At 38.2% G+C, this 22,944-nt stretch overlaps 1 protein-coding gene across 2 annotated transcripts; it reads left to right on the top strand.

Moving 5' to 3' along the window:
• The first annotated feature begins 1,523 nt into the window (after positions 1-1,523).
• Positions 1,524-21,479, top strand: eloa (elongin A). 2 transcript variants are annotated; one of them, XM_008292878.1, is made up of 12 exons: positions 1,524-1,614; positions 5,503-5,559; positions 5,880-5,992; positions 8,762-9,333; positions 11,994-12,337; positions 13,248-13,359; positions 14,338-14,490; positions 14,821-14,918; positions 16,362-16,542; positions 16,671-16,800; positions 18,474-18,631; positions 18,722-21,479. In XM_008292878.1, the coding sequence occupies exons 1-12, from the start codon at positions 1,543-1,545 to the stop codon at positions 18,781-18,783; spliced, it is 2,052 nt and encodes a 683-aa protein (XP_008291100.1). In that variant the 5' UTR covers positions 1,524-1,542; the 3' UTR covers positions 18,784-21,479. The 2 variants fall into 2 exon arrangements, with proteins under 2 accessions (XP_008291100.1, XP_008291099.1); XM_008292877.1 differs by having other exon boundaries at positions 13,245-13,359.
• The last annotated feature ends 1,465 nt before the right edge of the window (positions 21,480-22,944 follow it).

Below are 22,944 nucleotides of genomic sequence, written 5' to 3'. Positions count from 1 at the left end.
TGTGAAACTTATGTACCATGTAATACGAGACATTACTAAAACATAAAGTAAGTTAAACTAAAACTAGAAGAGAAAAGTGATTGTGACGATGACACTGAAGTAGTAAATATGGCACATGATCATGAAATATTGCAGTGGACACACCCAGGTTGCACCGTGTAGACGATTAGTGATCAATGTTCACAGTTGCTATAGTAATAAATGTTGCTCTTGTTTAATTATTATGTCCAGTAGTAGGCAACGGTAATGTGACAATAAAAGCACATTGAACAAAACAACACACCAGTACGTGTGATCCATTTTAAATTTGGCAGGGGTTTTATTTGGGACCTGATGAAGAACAGTGTTGAGTTTGAAGCACTTTGGATGAACGGTGGCTGTTTTTGGGGATGTTTTTGTGATTCTCAGCCTGAGCTTTGGCTACCATGGGTGGAACCAGTGCTGCTACGCAACGTCATCAAATGCGAATACCTGGTGCTGCAGGTCCGGAGCTCTGAAAGTTTTTATTTTTTGAGGAGTCAGCATGTAGTTTCATACTTTTTATCTGTGCTTTATTAAAACAGGGAAAATCCTGTGAAATAACAATGAAATGAAATGAAATGAAAAATACTTTATTTAGCCCAGAAGGGAAATTCAATTTATCTATACAATTCAAAAACAATACATTGTTTTTTATTTATTTACTTTTTTCTGCCCTAATGTACATAATTATGCATATTTTTTCTTTAATACTGGCAAACATCTTTTTAAAAAAATGATATTTTTGCACACCTAGGGACAATTTAGAATCACCAGTTAACCTCAACATGTTTCTGGACTGTGGGAGGAAGCCGGAGAACCTGGAGAGAACCCACGCTGCACGGTCAAAAGGTAAATTTTGACTGGGAAAAAGAAGAAATAGGACAAAACTGAACACAACATCCAAATCAAATAGTTTACAAATATGGATGCACATAGTAATTTGTTCATATTCAGCTTGTAAAAGTAAACTGTTTCTCTGTATTTCAATCAGCTAATAATATCATTATTTTACAGGTAATTCCTTTTATTTTTACAGTTTCTGAATGTTACATTGCTCCCTCAGTTTTAAATAGATTTTTTCCTGGCATTCTTGGAGGCAGATTTTCACTTTTTTAATTTTCTTTTTTACAGGGTATTTTTAATATTATCAAACAGATCACAAATCGCCTCAAAAGCATTTTTAAGGATAATGTCATAAATAACAATTTCATAATGATGACTTGATTTATGTAGCACAGTTCATTCAGCAAGTGAAACTTTAGATTACTAAAAGAAAATGTAATTATAATAATAGCGATAAAACGCCCATAATATACGTAGTAAATAGTTTTGATAACAGCTAATTACCGATTTTTAACTATTAGAGACTCCGTACAAATTAATATATGTGTCTGTTTAGATTTTAATAAAATACGTGTCCCATGTTGCTGCCAATGAATCGGTCCGACCCTCTTTCTGCTCCGACCCCCTTCCTGTTCCGTCCCTCTTTCTGTTCCGGGCGACAGGGTACCAGCAGTAAACATGGCGGAGGAACTGCTGGAAACAGTGGAGAGACTTCAGTCCCGGCTCCTGGAGACTCCGGAGCCTCGAAAGGTAACGACTCGTCCGGTCGACACGGACACGTTCGGTCTTCAGCACCGACCGTCTCCTCAAATATCACCGGAGCCGAGAAATTGACCGAAGCAGCGGAGACGCAGCTCCCGAAAGTCGCAACGGTTTTTTAAATGCTGCGTTCACGGACCGCTGTCTGGCTTCGTGTTCCCAAAGAGTTTAAAGGAAAGAAGCGTTCAGCTGATTTTCTGCTCCGACTGTGGAGCTTTAGCAGCTTTATTTATGAGCTACAATTCGAATTTTCGATTATAAAAATGAACTAAGGTCCGAAAACTTCTCCACCAATAAAACAACACATGACAGACTAGTTAAAGACTACAGGCTTCAATTAAATGTTGTTGTCTCATTTGATTCAGTTGTTAGTGACACAGGATTCATATTTCACATTCATTGTGATGACAGATTTGATCACAACTTTCTAGAGGGTAAAATAAAAATCTTGAATATGTAATATGAGGCTAAAATTGACCAACTTGCTCTTTGCCAATAGATCTTTGGGATTCTGATCAGTAGTATTTCATAGACACAACACATTAATTAAAAATTAGTGTGAATAATAAATACTATTTATTACAGGAGGCAGCTAGAGTCTGTGCATCTTTTATGCACTAAAAAGACTAACTGGACACCAATATCCCATCATAAACATTAATTTCAGTTGTATTTATTACTTTTTTAGTTAGTCGTGCTGTTTGAATAAGTTTTTCTCCGTGACACTAAGTAGATGTTAAACAATACATTTACAAACAGCAAGGCAGCACAATGAAGGTATTACTCATTGTTATGTATGAATGCGTAGAAAACTATAACGACCAGAATTAAAAATAAAATGGATTATTTTGAATATTAATACATGAAATAAGCAAAGAAAAAAAAGTCGAATGAGAAGTGAAACACATATAGAAAAACAAATAATTTGTCTTCTGTAGTTTTAAAACTGAAATGTGATCGACCAGCTTTGTTGTAAAAAGGATTAAGAATCACAGTTTGTGTGAGATTTTGGCTTGTTTATCAAATCAAGCACATTTCAAAACAACTGGAGTCGACCATCGTGCTGTACATGTCATAAGACAGGCAGCGGCAGAAATATGTGCACAAAAGCAAGACAGACAACAGTCAAATAACCTTGTAAAATAAATTTATCAAAGAAAATCTAATTTATTGAGATAACAGGACAAGCAGGATGATAACTTGTTCAATCAATTTTTTTTTTAAGAAAATCAAGATAAACTGATAAAAAAAGAAATAAGACAAAAAATGGAAAGACTTGTAAATGAAAATAAACATAAACGACCAAAACAAAACGAGAGAAAACGGGATAATAACTTGTGAACTCAGTTTCTGACCTGAAATAAAATAAAATACTACAAAATTAGGGACCACTAAGAGCAACCAAAACTCACTTAATATGTTTATATAATATTTTACATTAATTTATAAGCCTGTTGTTGTCATGCTTAACACATGTGTGTTAAACATGCGCATTATAATTTTGTTTAGACCATTTTTTTATTTGCTTCTCTTGTAGCTGAAGTTAACGGCAAGAAGCATTTCAGCATCTAGTGTTTTGAAATTGAATCGTATGAATGAAATAATTAGATAAATGTGTATTTCAGATGTTCTTCTCATGTAGAGTAATAAATAATTTATTAATCATAACACTTTGGAAGGAAAAACAAATACTGAACATGCTGTCCTTGCAGTTCCAACATGTCCGACAGCCCGTGAACGCACCGTGGGACGTCACTGTAATTAAGGATTTTTAACTTGTTCTAACGCGTTTATTTAACGCATGTTTTCACCTGAAACTAACACCTGTCAGCTCGCCACTACACCTGAGCCCAGGTGGTCCGTCGCTGATCGCAGCAGCGACACCGAACACGACGTGGTTTGTCTTTAAGACCAAACTCCAGGCCGGAGTAGCCGTTAGCAACCGGCTAGCTGGCGGAAAGTAGTGACAGATGAGCGGCTGCAGGCCTCCGGTGCTGATCCGCTCCCGGTCAACGGAGGCTTTAATTACAGCCGAGCGTCAAAACGCAGGATCTGCCGATAAAATAGCGACGTTTAACGGCCTGTGAATGATCAGAAACGGGGTCCGGGATCCCCTTTGTTTACTGCCGTGATGTGACAAAGCAGTGTCGGTGTGTGTGTGGTGGGTCTGGTGAACTGGAGCCATGTTTCAGGAATTTTAATTTTAATTTATTATTAATAATAATAATAATAATAATAATAATAATAATAATAATAATAATAATAATAATAATAAAATATTAGTGATTTTACAGCTCAGCCACTTAAATCTATAACATCATGCAGGACTGAGTTACTGCTGCAGAGTCAATTACTGCAAGTTTAATTTAATTTTAGGAGACACACTGCAAGTAAATAGGCTAAAATATTCAACTAATATTTAGATATCGCCATGAAACTTCCCCCAAATCATTATTTATAATAAAGCTGTTTTTTTCCATTCCAAATTTTCTGAAATTTCATGTTAAAATATGCAAGCGAAGCGTTACACATCTAAAAATGTCACAATCTGCAGTAATTTTCAGAAACTCATTTCTCTTTAAATCATCGTATTTTTAGAACAGTTTTGCTGATGTGCCTGAAAATTTTAAAGCATAAAATATAGATATTTATGAATACATCTGTGAATTTTTAGCTTGATCTATCAGATACTTTCGGAGACAATCTTTTTTTTTTTTTAAATTACAAATCGTGCAATAAAGTGAAGGCAGGGAGGAGGTCGGGGTGGATGAAGGGCCCAACAAAACACAGGATTTTAACACTGGTTGCCGTTTGCTGTGTAGTCAACGTTGTTTCCTTTTTCCATGACCGTTATATGTCATTAATCATGTGTTTCTAATTATAACAATAATATTAAAGGTCCTCTATCCTCGACCAAATAGGGTCATTCTGTCTGAAATCATAATTTTAATCAGCTCTGATTTGCTTGAAACTTTATTTATCATAAACTATAGATATTTAAAATGATATATATAGAGAGACGTTTTGAATTCAGAACTTGTGCTTGTGGTTGAGTATTTTCACAATGTGGTATTATTGCTTTTACCTAATTGTGGATCAGCGGTGGATTACTTCCTCCACTTTACTGTGTTCCTGAGCTCCTGTAGTTTCATGATGGGTTCAAATCGTAGCAGCTGGACATTTCCAACATACTGGAGCATCACAGACTGAACCACAGCAGCAGCTGGAGTCTGAACAGTAGCTCTGTTAGGAGCAGGAGCAGCTGGAGATCATCAGTTTTAGTAATGAGCATTAAATGCATCACAAATGTCCCTTTCTGACATGAGATACGTAACATTTCTGCTTCATTAGTCTGTCAAGTGATGGAGAGAGTCACTGTACAGTGTTTGTCAAACACACAAGACTGGACAGTCAGTATCAGCAGTAATAAGATCACTATTCTGCTACTTAGATTTAACATTTTTCATACCTTTTCCCCTTTGCTCTGTGTAAACACGGCTTGCAGTTCAACCGAAAAGTGCCAGAATCTTTGTCACATGACTATTGGCTGCAGCCGAGTCACTGATAATAATAATATAATAATAATAATAATCTGCTTCGTGTAAACAGCTTGTTTTTTTTTTGTCAATTTTTAAAATGAAAAAAACAGATTTAGATGAAACCTCACAATTTTTGGCGTCCATTTGGTAATTTTTTTTTAACAGAACTGCATCAAACACACGATATGTTCAGGACCTTTTGAAAAGATGTAAATCCAACAATGTTTTCAGTTTTTTCAGTTTCTGACTCTGGTAAATAGTGTAATCTTGACATTTTTGAAAAAAGATAATATGCTTCTGTCTTGTAAATAATAATGCAGTTTTCTTTCTGATTTTCCAGCTGCTGAAGACTCTCAAAAGACTGGGGGAGCTCCCGATGACCGTGGACATACTGGTGGTAAGGAGTCATTGATTCACTCACAACCTGGGAGGAAGAAAAGCGAAAGTTAGTCTGCAGGAATGAAATTATTCAGGCTGCAGTGACTCGAGTGACGTCGAACCGCTGAGATCAGAGAGTTTAACCCATAATGACAGAACACCAGTATAGAGGAACAGAGATATGTTGCTCAGTCAGCAACTATGAGCACACGACGCGTTTCAGACCGACCGGATCAGTCAGCCGAAGCTGCCAGACGCATGTCGGCAGCTGTTGAAGTGAAACGAACACGTGCTGGCTAATGTCGGACTCTTCTCATGTGTTCTCTGGTTCTCTTGCAGGAAACTGGAGTGGGAAAGACTGTGAACTCTTTCAGGAAACATGAAGCAGCGGGAGAGGTGGCGAAAAGCCTCGTAGCCAAATGGAAGAAACTGGTTCCTCAGTCTGCAGACAGGTACGTTCTGCATCGACACGCAGACGGCAGCAGTGAGTGTCGCTTTGTTATCTGATGTCATGAAGTGCTCCAGAGCACCGGATCCAAACCTGGAACCTGGAAGACTCTTAAAACGAAGCATCTGTTGTCCTTTTCTCTGTCAGGAGACTAAGGTGTCTTCTTGAACAACATGCAGGAAACATATTGAGTCTTTTTCAATAAATAGACCTTCATTTCAGCTACTTTCACCTCGAGGCAGAGTCCTGTTGCTTCCAAATGCAAGCAAAATATTACCAATATTAGCAAGTTTAGCATTTAGCTTGCTAAGTGGTCATTTTCATTTTTACTCTGATTTTGCAACCTGAAAAAAGAAAAATCGTATTATTGAAGACGCTGGACTAAAACAAAATGGGGAGAAATTATATCAAAATACATTTGAAACAGGTCGAGTTAAGATCAGCCTTCACTGTTGAATACTTTCTACATATTTTTGAGATAAGAAGAAGCAAAGTTCTATATTAATTGGCAAAAATAAAAGCAAATATATCTGCAAAAATAAATGTATTTCTGTGCTTCTTTATGTTTTAATCAAAGAAGAATGTATGTGCAGTGTCTTGCTATGCCAGTGCTCATTTTGATTTATATCCATCCATCCATCATCTACACACCGCTTCGTCTTCACTAGGGTTATGGGGAGGCTGGAGCCTATCTTAGGGCGAAGGCAGGGGACAGGTCGCCAGTCTATCGCAGGGCCATTTTGATTTATATGAATTGTGAAATATTCCCATTTACAATCCCATAAATGCAGCAAAATACAGAAATCAATAATACAGAGTGACAAAGCAAGGATAGCTGTGTATGTCCTAAATAAAGGAAACATCAAAATATTTAAATTAAATGAAGTTTATTGACTTAACACACTTTACAGCTTTCACATGTTTGAGGTGACAAAAATATGTGCACAAAGGTGAAAATACGATTAAAAACTTGTAAAATTAATTTTTAAGACGTGATAGAATGAATATAAATCACTAAAAAATAACAAGACAGAACTGGATAACAACTTGTCAGGTCACATTTTAAAAGGTCACATTTGAACACAAATTGTAATGATTTTTTTAAGCTTTTTAAATATTGAAAAATGTTTCCATCTTAAATAAATAGTTGAAACACTTTGAATAAATACACGAGTTCTTCATGAACAGCACTAAAAGAATCTTAAATCTGTGGCTCTAATGAAAGAACTTGTGATGTGTGAATCTGTGACGAGTGTTTGTTGAGTAGTTTGACTCACTGTTGAAACGTTTCTTATCGCTCTGCGCTGAACGTCGCTGCAGCTCAGATCCAGGATGCTGTGATGTCACTGTTACAGGTGACCACACCTGGCAGAGCCGCTCGCTCAGACACACAACCGACTGTTTTAATTCTGATGTATGGATAACAACAGCTCTCAGACGTCTGTCATCTTTTATCAGCTCATGGTGTTTATGAGTCACATTTACTCATGTGTTGTACTGAAGTTTTAAAGTGTGTTTACTGAGTTTTGCTATTTTTGAAACTTTAAACTTCTACTTCATCATATTTCAGAATTTAATTCAACTACATTCATTAGTTAAATTATAAATTAGGATGTTTGCTTAGATTATTACTATTGAATTTCCCTTCTGGGATAAATAAAGTATTTTTCATTTCATTTCATTACCTTAACAGTTACTACACGTCAAATTAATCCATTAATTAATGGACACAAGCTTCTTTGGCGACTATTTTATTTAGTTTTATTAACAATATACTTCACTTTTACAACAAGTAGACAGTGGAGACATTATGGCTTAAAACACAAAATACTAGGAATGTCTTAGCAACGTTTTTCTGTTTGTTTGCTCCCAAAACTGAGTTATTTAATATTTAATGTCCGACAATACCAGTTAATTTTTCTGCCCTCAATATACATAATTTGTCTTTCAAATAACATGCATTATCCCCCCTTTGTTTTTGCTAATTAAAATACAAAACAACAGTCATTTTGTGGCTAAATATTATATATAAACATTTTTTTAAAATGTAAAATAAAGCCTGTGAAAATAACCACAAATATCTGTAAAATAATTAAATATTTTGCTGTTTTGAATACAGTAAAAAAAAAAAAAAAAAGTGTAATTTATGGTTAAGGAGACAAAAAATAATGTTTATTAGAATACAGATTCTTAATGTGGACATAATGTAGAGTTTTGGCCTGTTATGATTTTTTTAAATATTTTTTTTTTTTACTGTGAACGTGTAAATTAAATGATAAAATTGTAAAATTCACAAGGTAATAAATTAGTTTATAGATTTTTTTTTAACTAGATGTCTGTAATTTAATAAAATGAGAAAAATCTGCAAAATAACAGCAAATTGTTAGGAAAAAAAAGAAAATACAGGTACAAATGTTTAAAAGGAAAAAAAAAAATAATTTTTTGCAGTTCAGCTTCTCAGATATTTTACTGATTTTAAGGGAGGACACGAGGAAGCATCAGAATCAGTTTAACCACCAAGTAGCATTATTACATGTGAGAAATTACAGTTAGCACAAAGTAGAGAATTTTTAAAGAAGGATAAACAAAGATTAATAAAGAAAGCTGGTACTGTAAGTCTAATAAGGAACAAGTGTAGCCTATCCAGGGAATATATGATTAAAAAAAGTAGGAGAAATATGCAAAATATTTATCTGGGTTTGTGCAAATTTGCATAAATTGTAACAACATCACCTGTGAGTTGTGTTCATATGTGGATTTCTCTCCACCTCAGACCCAACAGTCACGCCAAAGAAGCCTCCCGGTCACATGCACACTCTCGAGGCCACGAGGGCGGAGGAGGAGGAGGAGGAGGAGGAGGAGGAGGAGAAGGAGGAGGCCACCGACGTCCCAGAGACCCTTCACCTGAAGAGGAAGAGGAGGAGGAGCACTCCTACATGGAGGTGGAGGAGGAGGAGGAGGAAGAGGAGAGGGGCTACCACACCAACTACTCCCCTTCGCCTCCTCAACACGAGCAGTACAGCCCCCCACACCCGGGAGGCTATCAGTCCGAGGAGTTCGAGAGCCCCGAGCCCAGCCCTCCTCCTCCTCCGCCTCCGCCTCCTCCTCCCCGCAAAGACGTCCGCCACGTTAAACCCAACAAGGAGGCCGGCAGGAACCACCACAGCGACCGCAGCAGGGACGAGGAGCGGCGGCAGCGTCACGCTCAGGGTGGCGGCGACGCGAAGAAACGCAGCGGCGACAAAGACAGGCAGCAGAGTCCGGTTCTGAAGGCCGCCAAGCACAGCAGGAAGTCGAACACGCAGGACGGACGGAGGGAGGAGAAGAAGAAGGCCGGAGACGACGGTGAGTGATGGAGAGCATCACTTAGACAGAAAACAGTCCAACAAAAGCTTTTCTCATCTGGCAGTTAGACGAGTGAGTTCCTTCAAGTTCTTTATTCCTCTGAACTCCAAGCATTGGCATTTAAAATGTTCCTTCTGTCACATTTTTCCTCACTGTGGGCTCATTTTTCTCTGCAACATAAAGTCCTGCACCTCTATGGAACCAGAAGAGCCATGAAGAAGGAGGAGAATCAAACGTTAATCTGTGCAGTTGAAACCAGAAGTTTACAGACACTCTATAAAAAGACACATGATCTTTTATTCTCACTGTCTGACATTAAATCAGACTAAACTTTTCCTGTTTTAGGTCAGTTAGGGTTAAAAACATAATTTCTATTTGCTAAATGCCAGAATAATGAGAGAGAGAATTATTTTATCACTTTATTCAAAGTCAAAAGTTTTCATACAGTTTGTGGAAGGAAACCCGAAACGTTCGACCCAAGTCATACAGTTTAAAGGCAACGCCACCAAATGCAAAGGAAATGGATGTAAACGTCTGACTCTGGAGAAAGTAATAAACAATTCTCTCTGTCATTATTCTGGCATTTAGCAAACATAACTAATGTTGGTGATCCTAACTGAGCTAAAACAGGAAGGTTCAGTCTGATTTAATGTCAGACAGTGAGAAAGAAAAGATTGTATTTTTTTGTACAGTGTACTTCTGGTTTCAACTGTGTATATATAGACATAAATATATAGACATCTCCAGACATCTCCAACTGCGGTCCTCGTGAGCTACTGTCCTGCAAGTTTTAGACGTACTGCAGCACACCTGACTCAAATTAATGGATCATCAACAGACTTGTGTAGAACTTGACAACAAGCTCTTGGCCATTGCTCACACATGTTGCAGCACAAACAGTCCCAGAGCGTCTTCATGGCACCGTATCAATAAAAGAGGAACTCCACCTGATTTTAACACATCCCTTCTATTCTTTGCTTAACAAAAGCCTATAAATACAACACATCTGAACAGAAATGTCACAGTTCGACTGTAAACACTGAGGCTTCATGAAAATGTTATTATGTCTATTATGAGGAGTGCTGGCTAGAGCTGGAGGGAAGCTTAAATAAAACGCAACTCCTTCATTATTTATTTAAATCTCTATATGATGTCACAGCAACAACTGAGTGAGGATTATTTATGACTAATTAGAAGGTGCAGTTACATTACTTGTCAGTTGGTTCAAGCTTTAAACACAACCCTCTGGTTGGTTTGACAGTTTAACTATGAGTTGTAAGAGAAAAAGCTCAAAAAACAGAAGCTAAAATGATGATTATGTAATCGTTTGTGCAGCTCTGTGCACCAGAAACCACGTCTCTGTTTTATCAGCATCGATCTCAAAGCGTGACCACAACAGAGAGCGACATCCTGACCGGATGACTGAGGAAGGCTCAGTGTGGAGGAACGCTCGTCGACGTTTAGCTTCAGCGTCGTTTCTTTACACAATCTGGTGCAAGTTGCTTATTTTTGGCAACTTCTGAAAAAACAAACAAAAAACACGTAGAATAATGTGATTTTGATGACATGTCATAATTTTAAGCTTAGATTTTCAGGTTTAGTTCAAGGACCGTTGGAAAGTTGAGCCCTTATTTCTACTGTTTTACAGTTTCTGGCTCTGATAAATGTTGGGATTTCAGTGATTTTGTTTTTATTTTTTTTTCACATGCTTTTCAAACTCACTTGTGGGATTCTGCGGGTTAAAATGGAAATTAACATTTTTAAGCTGAAGATTTTTAATATTATTCTAAGTTATACTGTTTTTTTGTCACGTATGTTAGATCTCAAACTAAGTGCCCCCAGGTGTTACCAACACTGAAAAAAATGATGACTCTACATATTATAGACATTTTAGGACTTCAATTTTTTATTTGTTTCCATAATTTTGCATATTTTTGTCAATGCTGAGCCACTGAAGGCTTTACGTTTGCAGCAAAGTATTTTTGGCAATTTTCTAAAAAAACGAGAACATGCAGAATAAAGCAATTGTGATAAACTATCACAGTTTTAAGCTTGGATTTGATTAATTTTCAAGAGACAACCACACGTCACAGACGATTAGTTCAAGGACCGTTGGAAAAATGAACCATTATTTCTACTGTTTTACAGTTTCTGGCTCTGATGAGTGGTGTGATTTTAGTGATTTTTATTTTTTAAAGGTCACGTTTTTCAAACCCACCTGTGGTATTCTGAGGGTTAAACTCAATTTTCAAGAGAGAACCACACGACACGGATGATTAGTTCAAGGATCGTTGGAAAGTTGAAAATACAAAAAAAAAATATTCAGTTGGTACAGTTTCTGGCTCTGATAAATTTGACAATTTTCTGAAAAGCCAACACACTCAGATTTGCTGTTTTTTTTGGAGGGGGTTGCTAAATTAATTCACATATAAAAATCTTTTTAAATCTAAAACTATGCCACCTTATTAACCAATTTAATAACAGAAAATGAGTTGCTGCAGCTTGTGATCAGTAACGACACCCAAAAACTTTATAGAAGTTTAGTTTCAACTGGATCTGTAAATCATTATTGCCTTAACTTTTTGTTTGCATGCGGTGTAATAAATCCTACTTTTCCCACAATGCACTGCTTCCTCTGACCTTTCCGTCTGTGTTTCCAGGGCGACCACGAGCGCCGAAGGACTCTCCGTCTAAGGAGGAGGAGGAATACTTCGAGACGCCCACCATGTCCTTCGAGTCCTTCCTCACGTACGACGCCCCGACGTCCGTCAAGAAGAAGAAGAAGCCGCTGCCGACGTCGTCGTCTTCGTCACACAGCCGACCGTCTCACTCCTCCTCCTCCACGTCGTCATCCCATCGCGCCCGAACGCCTCCGCCTGCGTCCTCCTCCTCTTCCTCCTCCTCTTCCTCCAAAGTGAACAAGGCCAACGGCGCTCAGGGCACCAAGAGGCCACATTCAGGCTCATCGGCAGCACCGACGCCGGAAAAACGCAAAAGGGAGAGAGTCAGTAAACGCAACATGATTTCTGTTCAGTGAACACGAGTCAATATGTGTCTAGATTTAGTATTTCGGATGTGAAAAGTTAATTTCTTACCCCAAAGTGAGCAGTTTGATAAAATACTCTAAACTCATAAGGCATTTCTGGCAGTTTCTAAGAAAATTCTACATACAAAATAAAGCAATTTTCATTAAATATCACCATTTTCAGGTTAGATTTGGACCATTTTTTTGGATGGAACCACAAAAACACAGAACATTAGTTCTACAGATAGTCTCATTTTAGTTTTTAGGATGTGAAACGTGAATTTTTAACCCTGAATAGTGAATAGTTTGATAAAATAATAGTAACTCATGAGCTTTTAATTGTTTAAGTGGATTGTTTAGTTTGTAAAATGTCAAAAAAAAGTATGAAAAAGTGGAAAGTCATGCATTCAAACCTTAAATATAATCAGTCTGTTAACCTTTATGACATTAAAGAAGCCACAGTGGTCATAAAAGCCGTTCATCAGATCTGAAAGTACTTGAAGGACTTCACCGAGCCTTGAACCTGCCAGCTTTTATTTTGTAGAATCTTTTTCATTTCCTAGCAACAGTTGCTTCGTCCTCAGTGACTGTGGCGCAGAGAAAAGCAGTAACCTTGTAGATATCAAAGGCTACTCCGGGTTTCGAGGCTCTTTTGTTGTTCTATAACAAACCTAAACACAACCAGCTCACATACTTTGTCTCAAGAAGTTCTGTTGTGAGTCCACTATCAGCTGCCATTACTCTGGTTACAGACGATGAGGAAAAATGTTGTGTTTCATCAGAAGCATTCTTTGTTGTCAACCAAATTACACTGTGATCTGGATCTATTACCGTGTGGGTAAAACTGTTGACTTGTTCGGGTGCTGATTGTAGTTTGTTGCTGCAGCAGGTTGTCGAGGCGGTTCCGACTCTCCCTGAATTCTCTCTGCCAGCGATCCAGCCCAACTACAGACCTCTGCCCTCCATCGACGTCACGCCGCTTTCTCCTCAGAGACGCAAAGGTACAAACCCTCAACTTAAAATCAAAAATTGTTTATACGCAGTTACATCGTGTTGCATCTCCTTTAACCCTCTGAACCTCAAACCCAGTCCTTGAATGGTGTGTTTGCTTCAAAAAATCCCCAAAATTACACAATTTAACAAACTATAAAAACAGAAAACTCACAACTTTATGTATAATGTGCGGCGTAAAGTTGTCAGACTTCACCTACATTTACTTTTTTCTTACTTACTCTTATTTATTTTACACATCTAACTAAAAAATAAATACTTTGCAACAGATTTTATATAAAAAAAAAACAACTTCTTGGCTCCTTAACATAACTGAAAAATCCAGGACTGACCGACAGACTGCGACAGAAATTTAGGGACTTTTCGGTTGAACTTCTGGTAGTGTTTCTACAGAGTAGACAGGAGACGTGTGAAAACCAATCAAAAATGTAAGTAACATGTAAAGTCACTTGGAAAATTGGCAAACATGTTGATTCCAGTTTTTTCAGCTTTTGTAAAACAATTGATAAGGCGCCATCTTTTTTTATTTAATACAATTTTTATTTGAGAAATAATTTAGCAACATATGTGAGAAAGAGAGTCATCAAAGTTAAGCTAATATTTTAATAAAAACTTGAATTTTAATGTTTCTCCTGTTTTATGTCATAATAACTGTCATAATTCTGAGTTCTCTGTACTTCTAGTCCTGTTTCCATAGAGGTGCAGGACTTTATATTACAGTGAAAACTGAGCCCACAGTGAGTGACAGGTCCACAATGAGGATTTGTTTTTGTAATCTTTTCACCGTGCAGCAACTTCTGAAACCCTGGAAGCTTCTTGCATGCTCAGACTCATCTCAAGTCTCAGGTTTCACATTCATGAACGCCGTAATCTGGTTCTAATTTTCTCGTCGGTGTCAGCAGATCTGCCTCCAGGCTCGCTCTGCATCACGCTGCCTCACTTTCACTCCCTTCCTTCTTCGCTTTCAGTTCCCGTCTGCAACGATGAGGAGGACGCAGGCTTCACAGGGAAGCGGTTCAACTCTAAGATGGTGGTTTACTCCGGATCCAAGACCTCCTACCTGCCCCGGATGATGACGCTGTACGAGCAGTGCATCCGGGTTCTGCAGAACAACATCGACTGTAAGTGAAGCAGTTTGTGAGCCAACGTTTTTAGCCCCAGCAACTAAAGTTTAGTTTTTGTATCATCCCTCATCACTTCCACCCCTGCAGACCTTTAGATTTCTGCTTTGTTTCTTTAAACGCTCTGATAATCTGTGTAGAGACCAAGTTGGTGTGATTCCTCACAGAGGATAAACCTGATCTTCAGAGTCCCTCTAAACTGTTTAAGTGTTCATATTAACTCCTAATAATATAGTATGATAATTATTCTGGTCTCTCCCTGAACTCCACCTGCCTGTTACCTGAAAGTAGTGAAAACAAACACAAACTGGTGCCTGTGTGTTCTTTCAGCCATCGCTGAGGTGGGAGGAGTTCCGTTTGAGATCCTGGAACCGGTTCTGGAGCGATGTACTCCAGAGCAGCTGTACCGCATCGAGCAGAGCAACCAGGTAATGTGTTCGTAGAAACCCAGACTTCTCACTGTAAAACCGAGTTTTAAACTAGGGATGTCCTGATCAAGCTAATTTTTATTTTTTTTGCTCCTCATATGGTCTGATTAACTTAATGTTTCGCTGCTCAAGTCTTGTAGATCAGCTGCAGTACCTGGTTGTTCCACCAGGTGGCGTCTCCTCCTGTTTAATACTGTAGCGACCAAAGGAAGCGGGCAGTTCTGTGTTGGCTAGCAGAGAGCATTGTGGGAGTTTAGCTTGTCGAGGGGCGCCATGACAAAGTCTTCTGTGAGGATTAATGACCTCCAGCCAGTTCACAAGTGTTAAGTCAAGCTGGAACAAGCGACAATGTGTTTATTTCCCTGTGACATTTAAAAAAAAGAAAATTCTCAGTAATAGAAGTGAGAAATAGGTTGATTATAAAGTCCTATATTTGCATGAAAAACATCAAATTCTCCAAGATTAAAGTCATGAATTTACATGAAAAATTTTGTTTGACCCAAGACCAATGTGGACCAAAACTACTTTTCAAAGTTGGATCAACGTCATCACACCAAAGAACTAAAAAGAGAGTTTAAAAAAAGTTTAATAAAAACACACCGTCTTACAGTCAGAGGTTTTCTTGTAAATCCTCATGCCAGACTTGATATTCTGACAAAGTTTTTCAAAGTCTTTACATTTTTTTAACGTACAATGACCCTAAGAAGGCTGGGTGATCTCCTGAAACTGGAAAACAGAATTTTTGTGAGTTATATCTTGTCCCAGTACAAAAGATTTCATTCATTCATTGGTTGGGTGTGTCATAAAAAGACAATTCCAGGCCTTCAATGTCTAATATATAACGTTCAATGAATAAAATATACACCTGCGTTTAGCAGTGTTTACCACAACATCTACATATCTTTATTTAGTTGTTAAAGGAAGCAGCAGATGAGGTTAAAGTTGTCTGTAAGTTGAGTTTCATTGTTTTCATTGACAAGTGACACAATAATTGTTTTATTAACAATAATTTATTTGATGACACATTTAAATGGCTCTCCAGATCACCTAAATCACATAAAATCTGTAATAAGCAATACGAAGAGCAACTTAGTTTAGACTGAGTTAAAATCAGTATTGTAGAGTGAAATGCATTTGATTTAAAGTGAGTTTGCTGGTTTACAAAGGAGGCTTGTACGAGCATAGCAGATTACAGTGTGTGGATGTGGAGAGACATTAAAATACACCAGCGTTGTCCTGGTTCATGCAGCAAAGCAGTGATTGCCCAAACAGCAGTGATTCTTCTTTGTCTTCAGCTCTTTTACTACGTTTCCGTAGATATCGTCCAACAACCAGCTGCCCGTTTGTACCTGCAGTCGATGCTGACGACGCGAGGAATCACGTTGACTGACAGCGGATGCGTACAGCGTTTGTGAATTTAAATTTCCCTTCTCCCCCCATCAGTGTTTCACAGAGGATTCAGACGAGCTGTGGATGCGTCACTGTCGGCGCGACTTCAAGCGAGAAACTCCTCAGGAGTACGAGTCGTGGAGGGAAATGTATCTGAGGCTGCACGACGAGCGCGAGGAGCGACTGAGGATGTTAACCCAGAACATCACGTCTGCACACGCCAACAAACCGAAAGGTGGGAGAAACTTCTACTGGTTCAGCGTTACCATCAGGAGTACATAAAGTGGCAAAAACTGACTTTAATTCCCACAGATTGATGCTGAATGTTAGTTTAAGATCTCTGAGTGCTGTTTCCTCCGACAGGACGGCAGGTTAAGATGGCGTATGTCAATTCTGTCGCCAAGCCCCCACGCGACGTTCGCCGCCGACAAGAGAAGTTCGGAACCACCAGTTCATCGACAGCCGCCTCCACTGCAGCGGCAGCGCCCATCAAGTGAGTATATGCAGGAAATGTTTGAGGTCTCCTGATACATATCACTGTTGTTGAGTTTGTAAATAGAAAAGGAGAAGATTCTTTAAAAGTTTCTTGTACTTCACTAGACGTCTGTTTGTATTTGACTTGTACAGTGAACAGCAGAAGTGAGTAAAGCTCTGTGAAATGCCACTTAAATGTCAAATGAGTCATCGTTGTGTCACCTCACATTAACGGAAGCATTTCCGAGTTGACAAGTAGAATTTTCCTCTTATGAACAATCAAAACAAATACTCTAAAAGACTATATTGAAAATTTAGGCCCCAAAGTAGAAACTCAACTCAACAAAAGTGAATCCATCTGAGATCACTGAAACTAAAGGACCACGGATCATGAACATGGTTGTAAAATGAGCTGTTCACTGCTTTGGACCTGTGGACTGTGTCTATCTGCATGTCTGCATCACGGCTCCACATGGAAAAGAATAAAAAAAATCTGATTCTGAGACTTCGAAGAGATTTTAAAAAGGAAGATCAGCGAGCAACTGAAAACTAATGAAACACAGCTGCAGCAGTAATCAGTAGCTACAGAAGGAGCCATCGTGCCACTAATCAGAGCTGCAGTGGTTGTCTTCCTGAACTGACTCCACAGACAGTGAACTGCTTTCATAATCTGTAAAAAAACAGACGGCAGCTGTTTCAGACTTGGTCCAGGGGTTTTCAGTGGAAATCAGAGTTTCTGTGAAGCTCAGACAGTGAAGGACACTTTATAACGACAGCTTCTACTGAAAGCATCCAAGAAATAAACCTTTGCTTGCTCTTCGGCACAAAAGACAGAGGTTAACTTTGCTGAAGAACATGAAAAGAACTTGATGAATGTTGGAGAACGTTCTTTGGTCAGATGAGACCAAGATGAATCTGTGATCGGATGGAGTCCAGCATGTTTGATGTGAAGCTGACCAGGACCACGACAGTGAAGCACAGAGGTGGGAGTGTGATGATGTGGAGCTGCAAGTGCAAAAGCTGTTGAGTAGATGACATTTATAGACAAATGTTTGTGGATAAATCAAAGTACTGGCTGACAAAATGACTCTCAGTCTACAGAAGCTTGAAGAAGACGAATATTCCAGCATTCAAAGCGCAAAATCATGAGAATTTCTACACAACAGTAAAGTAAAATTCAATAGTACGCCTTTGAAGTATTTTAAAGAAGAAATGTTGAGTAATCCAACTCCTCCTGCAAAGAGAAGCTGGAAACAACATTTTCTTAAGAATGACAGAACATCTTTGGTATCCTTCATGCTGAGGAGGTTTAGTTTCCTGAAATGTGACTTTTGTTGTGTCGAGTTCCTCCTGTGGTGGCTGTATTTTTAATATCGGGAATCTAGACTGCAAATTTTTCATTACATATCAGAGCAAATACTCAACTGTTCAACTAAGAAGTTAGTTATTACTGAGAGGTGATACAGTTTTGAACCATCTGACGTTTAAGTGATGCTTCACATCGGTGTACTTTCTTCTGTTCTATGTCGTGTTTTGTCGAGTACGCAGTTCAAGAATAAAATAAGAATAAATACGACTAGAATTAACAAAACTGCTGATCAGCTGGTCACGCAGAAAGTCTACTAAAACTTCCAGTATTTTTTGTTTTATCATATATTCAACACAGCTTGTCCTTCTTCCTGTCTCCTTCAGAATAAGGGCGCCCGCCACAGACTACTCGGGTGAATCAAGCCGCTCCTCTTCCTCCCAACTCAACCCTTCGCCTGGATCGTCTCGCTCTTCAGCACCGAGTGGAGGAGCAGCGGCAGCAGCAGGAGGTCACGCTGCCCGGGACAAACCACAGGTCAAAAGTAAGTCAACTTCCCTTAACCAACAAGAAGACAAGAATCCTCCAGTATTTGCTCCTTTAAATCTCTTAAACTGTGTCGTCCCTCCTGCAGAAATCGCCCCCATGATGGCCAAAACTATCAAAGCGTTCAAGAACAGATTCTCCCGCCGATAGTGTGAAAGAGACTGAATGTATTTCATGAATTCCAACTGTGTTTTTAATTTAAGTTGAGTTAAATTTTACTGGAAACCCTCCCCCCCCTGCACACACAACCCTCCTCCACTTTGATCTCCACCCACCAAACACACACATGAACTTTACAGTATTGGTGGAGCAACGGTTGGCTTCTTCTTCTTCTTCTTCTCCTTCTTCCTCCTCCTTTGTTTTGTTTTTTTGTGGTGACTTCAGTGTCGGGGTGCCGTTAATTAAGTATTTAAATCCTAAATGACGGTCAAATGGTTTGTGTTTAGAAAAACACGTCAAGAAAGAAAAAGGAAAAAAAGACAACTTTTTACGGAACTCACAAACACACAGTCTGTTACCTTTTCTTGTTTATCAGGAGATGATTTTAAACAAACTCTTGCACATTTTTGGGGGGGATTTACTTGTTGCTCGGAGATATCAGAGAAGATCAGTGTCTCGCTGTTTCACCCGCGGCTGGCTAACGTAGCTTAGCTCAAAGACTGGAAACAGAACCTTTAAACATGTTATTTATTCTGTACTCACAAGTAAAGCAACAAAAAAAAACAAACAGCAATTTGTAGATTTACAGGGTTATAAGCTCTTTGGTGAAGCAGCCAACCAAGATGTAGTCGTATGCAAGGTTTTTAATTTTCAATTTCACTTTTTAACGTTGCCCTTCAGTCGGTATTTTTAGATGTTTTCCAATTTTTAAACCTGCTTTTGTCTCCCCCTTCTGGCAGTCAGGGTAATTACACAAATACTGTCAATTTGTGCTTTTTAAAAAGTATGCTGATTGATTTGGTTTTTAGACCGTATTCCTTCCTCTGAACTCTGAGTTTCTTTTTTATCTGCAGCCTCAGAAACTTTTTTCTACGTAGGCTTCATCGTACTCTGAGTTACCGCGTCTCTCCTTTTCATTGCCAGTTGATGCGTCGCTTTTAGTGCAAAATACAGAGAGACATACCTGGTGCTGATTGGCTGAAGACAGTTTCATACTTTCTATGTCCACAAGTACACGAGAGCCCACTTGACAATTTTGTCATCTCCCCGAATCTGCAAAATTTGGTTTGGACGCCTACTGTGCATGTATGGAACTGAGTCCTTCAAGCAAACTAGAAAGTAGTATGACAACAACTACAACAGAGTGTAGTCAAGGATTCAGTTAGCGTAATGTGAACTCATTTACGCTGACTGTAACAGATATTGATTTATCCTGAACTCCAGTTTTAAGGATGGACATGGAAAAGCCAAGAACCTCATGTCTACTCGTGATTGTTTTGAAAATGTGACACTGCAGAGGCTGGAAATTGAGCTAAAACGTCCACCAAATACACTCAAGTTTTGCTTTTCTTTCATCTGTTTTAAAGAATGAAGTAACATCACTGCAACAGTGTCTCCTCTGAGTCTGTAAAGTGATGAAATTAATCTAAACCTGCATTCTTTCTGCCAGCCAGCAGGGGGCGACTTATCTGACTGCAAACCAGTATAGATTGTATAGAAGTCTATGAGAAAATTCCAACTTAATTTATAACCTCTGTAAACATTTTCCAAATGAGTTTATGATCTCAATCGCTTGTTTAAAGTCCCCTTCAATACAGCATGATGTTCATTTTGGCAAATTGTGGACTAATTTAGAGTAAAATAGACGATAAAGCCCAGTACGGTTGAGGGTGAAGCTAGCTAGTGATGGATAAGTCACTGTCGAATGGGTGTGCCTGGGTTCTTCCACCTCCCACTTACCACGTCCGGTTACAAAAATCCAAAATGGCAATGGCTAAATGTAAAATGTGGGGTTTCACTAAGTAATGTACAAACCAGTGGACAACCGTATGCATCTTTTGGACCTTCTGTAGATGCAACACTGATGCATAACCTCATGTAAAATGCAAATATTAGTGAACTGTAGAGATGTTCATAGGCAGATTTTGTCACCGTCTAACAGAAAACGAGTAGCTGTTCACCTCTGTTTCCAGTTTTTGTGCTAAGCTAAGCTAACCAGCCGCTAGCGCCCTATTTATCAAACAGAGACAAGAGAAGTTAGCGATCTTCTCGTCTGAGTCTCTTCAAGAAAACAAATGAGCATTTTTCCCAAAGTGTCAAACAGTAAATACTTTTAATTTAAACAACAGTCATTGGTTATTTTCGTCTCCGACCAAAACGAAACACTACGTAGGAAAACTTGTTGTTCTGTCTCTTGCATGATGCTCGACACCCGAGACGTCAGCTGGCTGGTGGGAAACTCCGCTTTTTAAAGGAAACCAATCATGTTTTGCCTGGTGCATTTCTCAGTGTGTAGGGCTGAAATGATATCAATGACTTATTTTAACCCTGCTGTGGCTTCAGATCATGTTTTCCTGCTGTCGAATGTGTGCGTCGCTGTTTCTATCTGCTTCACTGTGACAGTTTGAACGAGAGCCGAGGAAGGAAGGTAATGGGACGTCTGCAGCTTCATGATGAGGATGATGATGATGATGATGATGATGATGAGATGTATTTATTTTCAACACTGGGACCTGACACCCCACAACATGGGCCCGAACGGAAGTAGATTAAAAATTGTAATTTTATTAGATTTTAATAAATGTTATATGGTCATTTTTATTAAAATTGACTTTTTGCCCTTAAACACTGTCAGTGTTGAAATGTTTTTGTGATCTGTTCAACATAAATCCAACCTGAGAACATGATTATCACAGTTTGATTTCTGTCTAAATGAGTCTACTGATTCACAAAGTCTGCAGAGGACGAGATGAAGTGAGGCAAGTTTATTCAAATTACAAAATATTCATACATGGAGGCAATTTAAAGTGCTTTAAATACAGCATATAATGTGTAGAAAGAAAGAAAAAAATCATTTAAAGCCTCCATTTTAAGTGAGAGAAAAACATTTTTAAATACAAAGTATAAAATGAATAAAAGTAATATGGAGAAACAGTCACTAGAGATGTGCTAAGTGCCCGTCTGTCCTGAAGGTTTTAAATAACATGACATTTATTCTCACGTTACACTGAAATTGGTCAGTATTGTTAATGGAAAGCATTGTTGTTTTTTTGTGAATGTGGCAGCTAAAATGCAAAAATCTGCATTTATGTTCTGATAACTAAAAAGTAACAGTGTTTTGGCAATGAAACCTGTTATTTATTGTGTTGGCGTAAAGCAGTTCCTGTTTGTGCAATTGTGCAACTTCATGTTGCAGCAGTAAACCTCAAACCAAGAAATATCCCTGCTGGTTCTCAACATGACTGACAAGGTAAGAAAGATATATATGTATATTTTTAAATTTAAATATTCAATGCAATATTTTTTCTCTACAATTTTCTTTTAAAAAAGAAAGAAAGAAATAATGAACCTTTTATTCTTCAAAGGAACAAAATACAGGTTACACATCAACGAATAAACATTCTGAGAAACGAAAGATTTCATAATAAACATTTTCTGCTCTTGATATTAGAAAATGAAAGCGTTTATATTGATTTTTGTCTGTTTTTATGGAATATCTTATATTAACGTGACGAAACGTTTTTGCGACACTTTGGACGTTTGGTGGCAGAGAAACTGAACCAATTAGAGAGCGGACCACTTCTGTTTTGCTCTTCGTGAAGGTAAAGTGGCCGCAATGTTGCAGAGGAGGACTTCCTGTGAGGGACAATTCTCTTTAAAGTAAAATGTGTGTTGGAACACATCTTAGATCCCTTTTGTGCACTCGTTCCATTACATTTCTATTTAAAGCTGAAGGAGCTGCTTTACAAAGTGCTCTCGAAGATATTAAAAGTCAGTTAAAGTGTAAATATATTAAAGGATAATTGCTATGGGGCAACAGTGTTTTCAGCAATAAATTGAAATATACACATAAAATTACCACTTGTGTGGATAAATACAGGTAAAATACACAATAATATAACTGAAGATTTGTAAAACACGCTTCCTAATTTGTTCATATGAAAAGAGTGTATTTCTGGTAACTTTTGCTTTAAATGTAATAGTTTAGATTTTCGTTATAAACTTTTATAAAACATTTCATTATAAAGTATTAACTACGAAAAGTCAAATAGAGTCAGTTAAACTATTTAACTGATTTCTTATAATGGTTCTACTTTAACTATATTCTTTTTATTGGCCTAATGAGTCTGTTTGTTCCACTAAATACAATTA

The sequence above is a fragment of the Stegastes partitus genome, unplaced genomic scaffold (assembly GCF_000690725.1).
Source record: "Stegastes partitus isolate 25-593 unplaced genomic scaffold, Stegastes_partitus-1.0.2 Scaffold841, whole genome shotgun sequence".
Lineage (NCBI taxonomy): Eukaryota > Metazoa > Chordata > Actinopteri > Pomacentridae > Stegastes > Stegastes partitus.
This window is presented reverse-complemented; position numbering and strand designations above follow the sequence as displayed.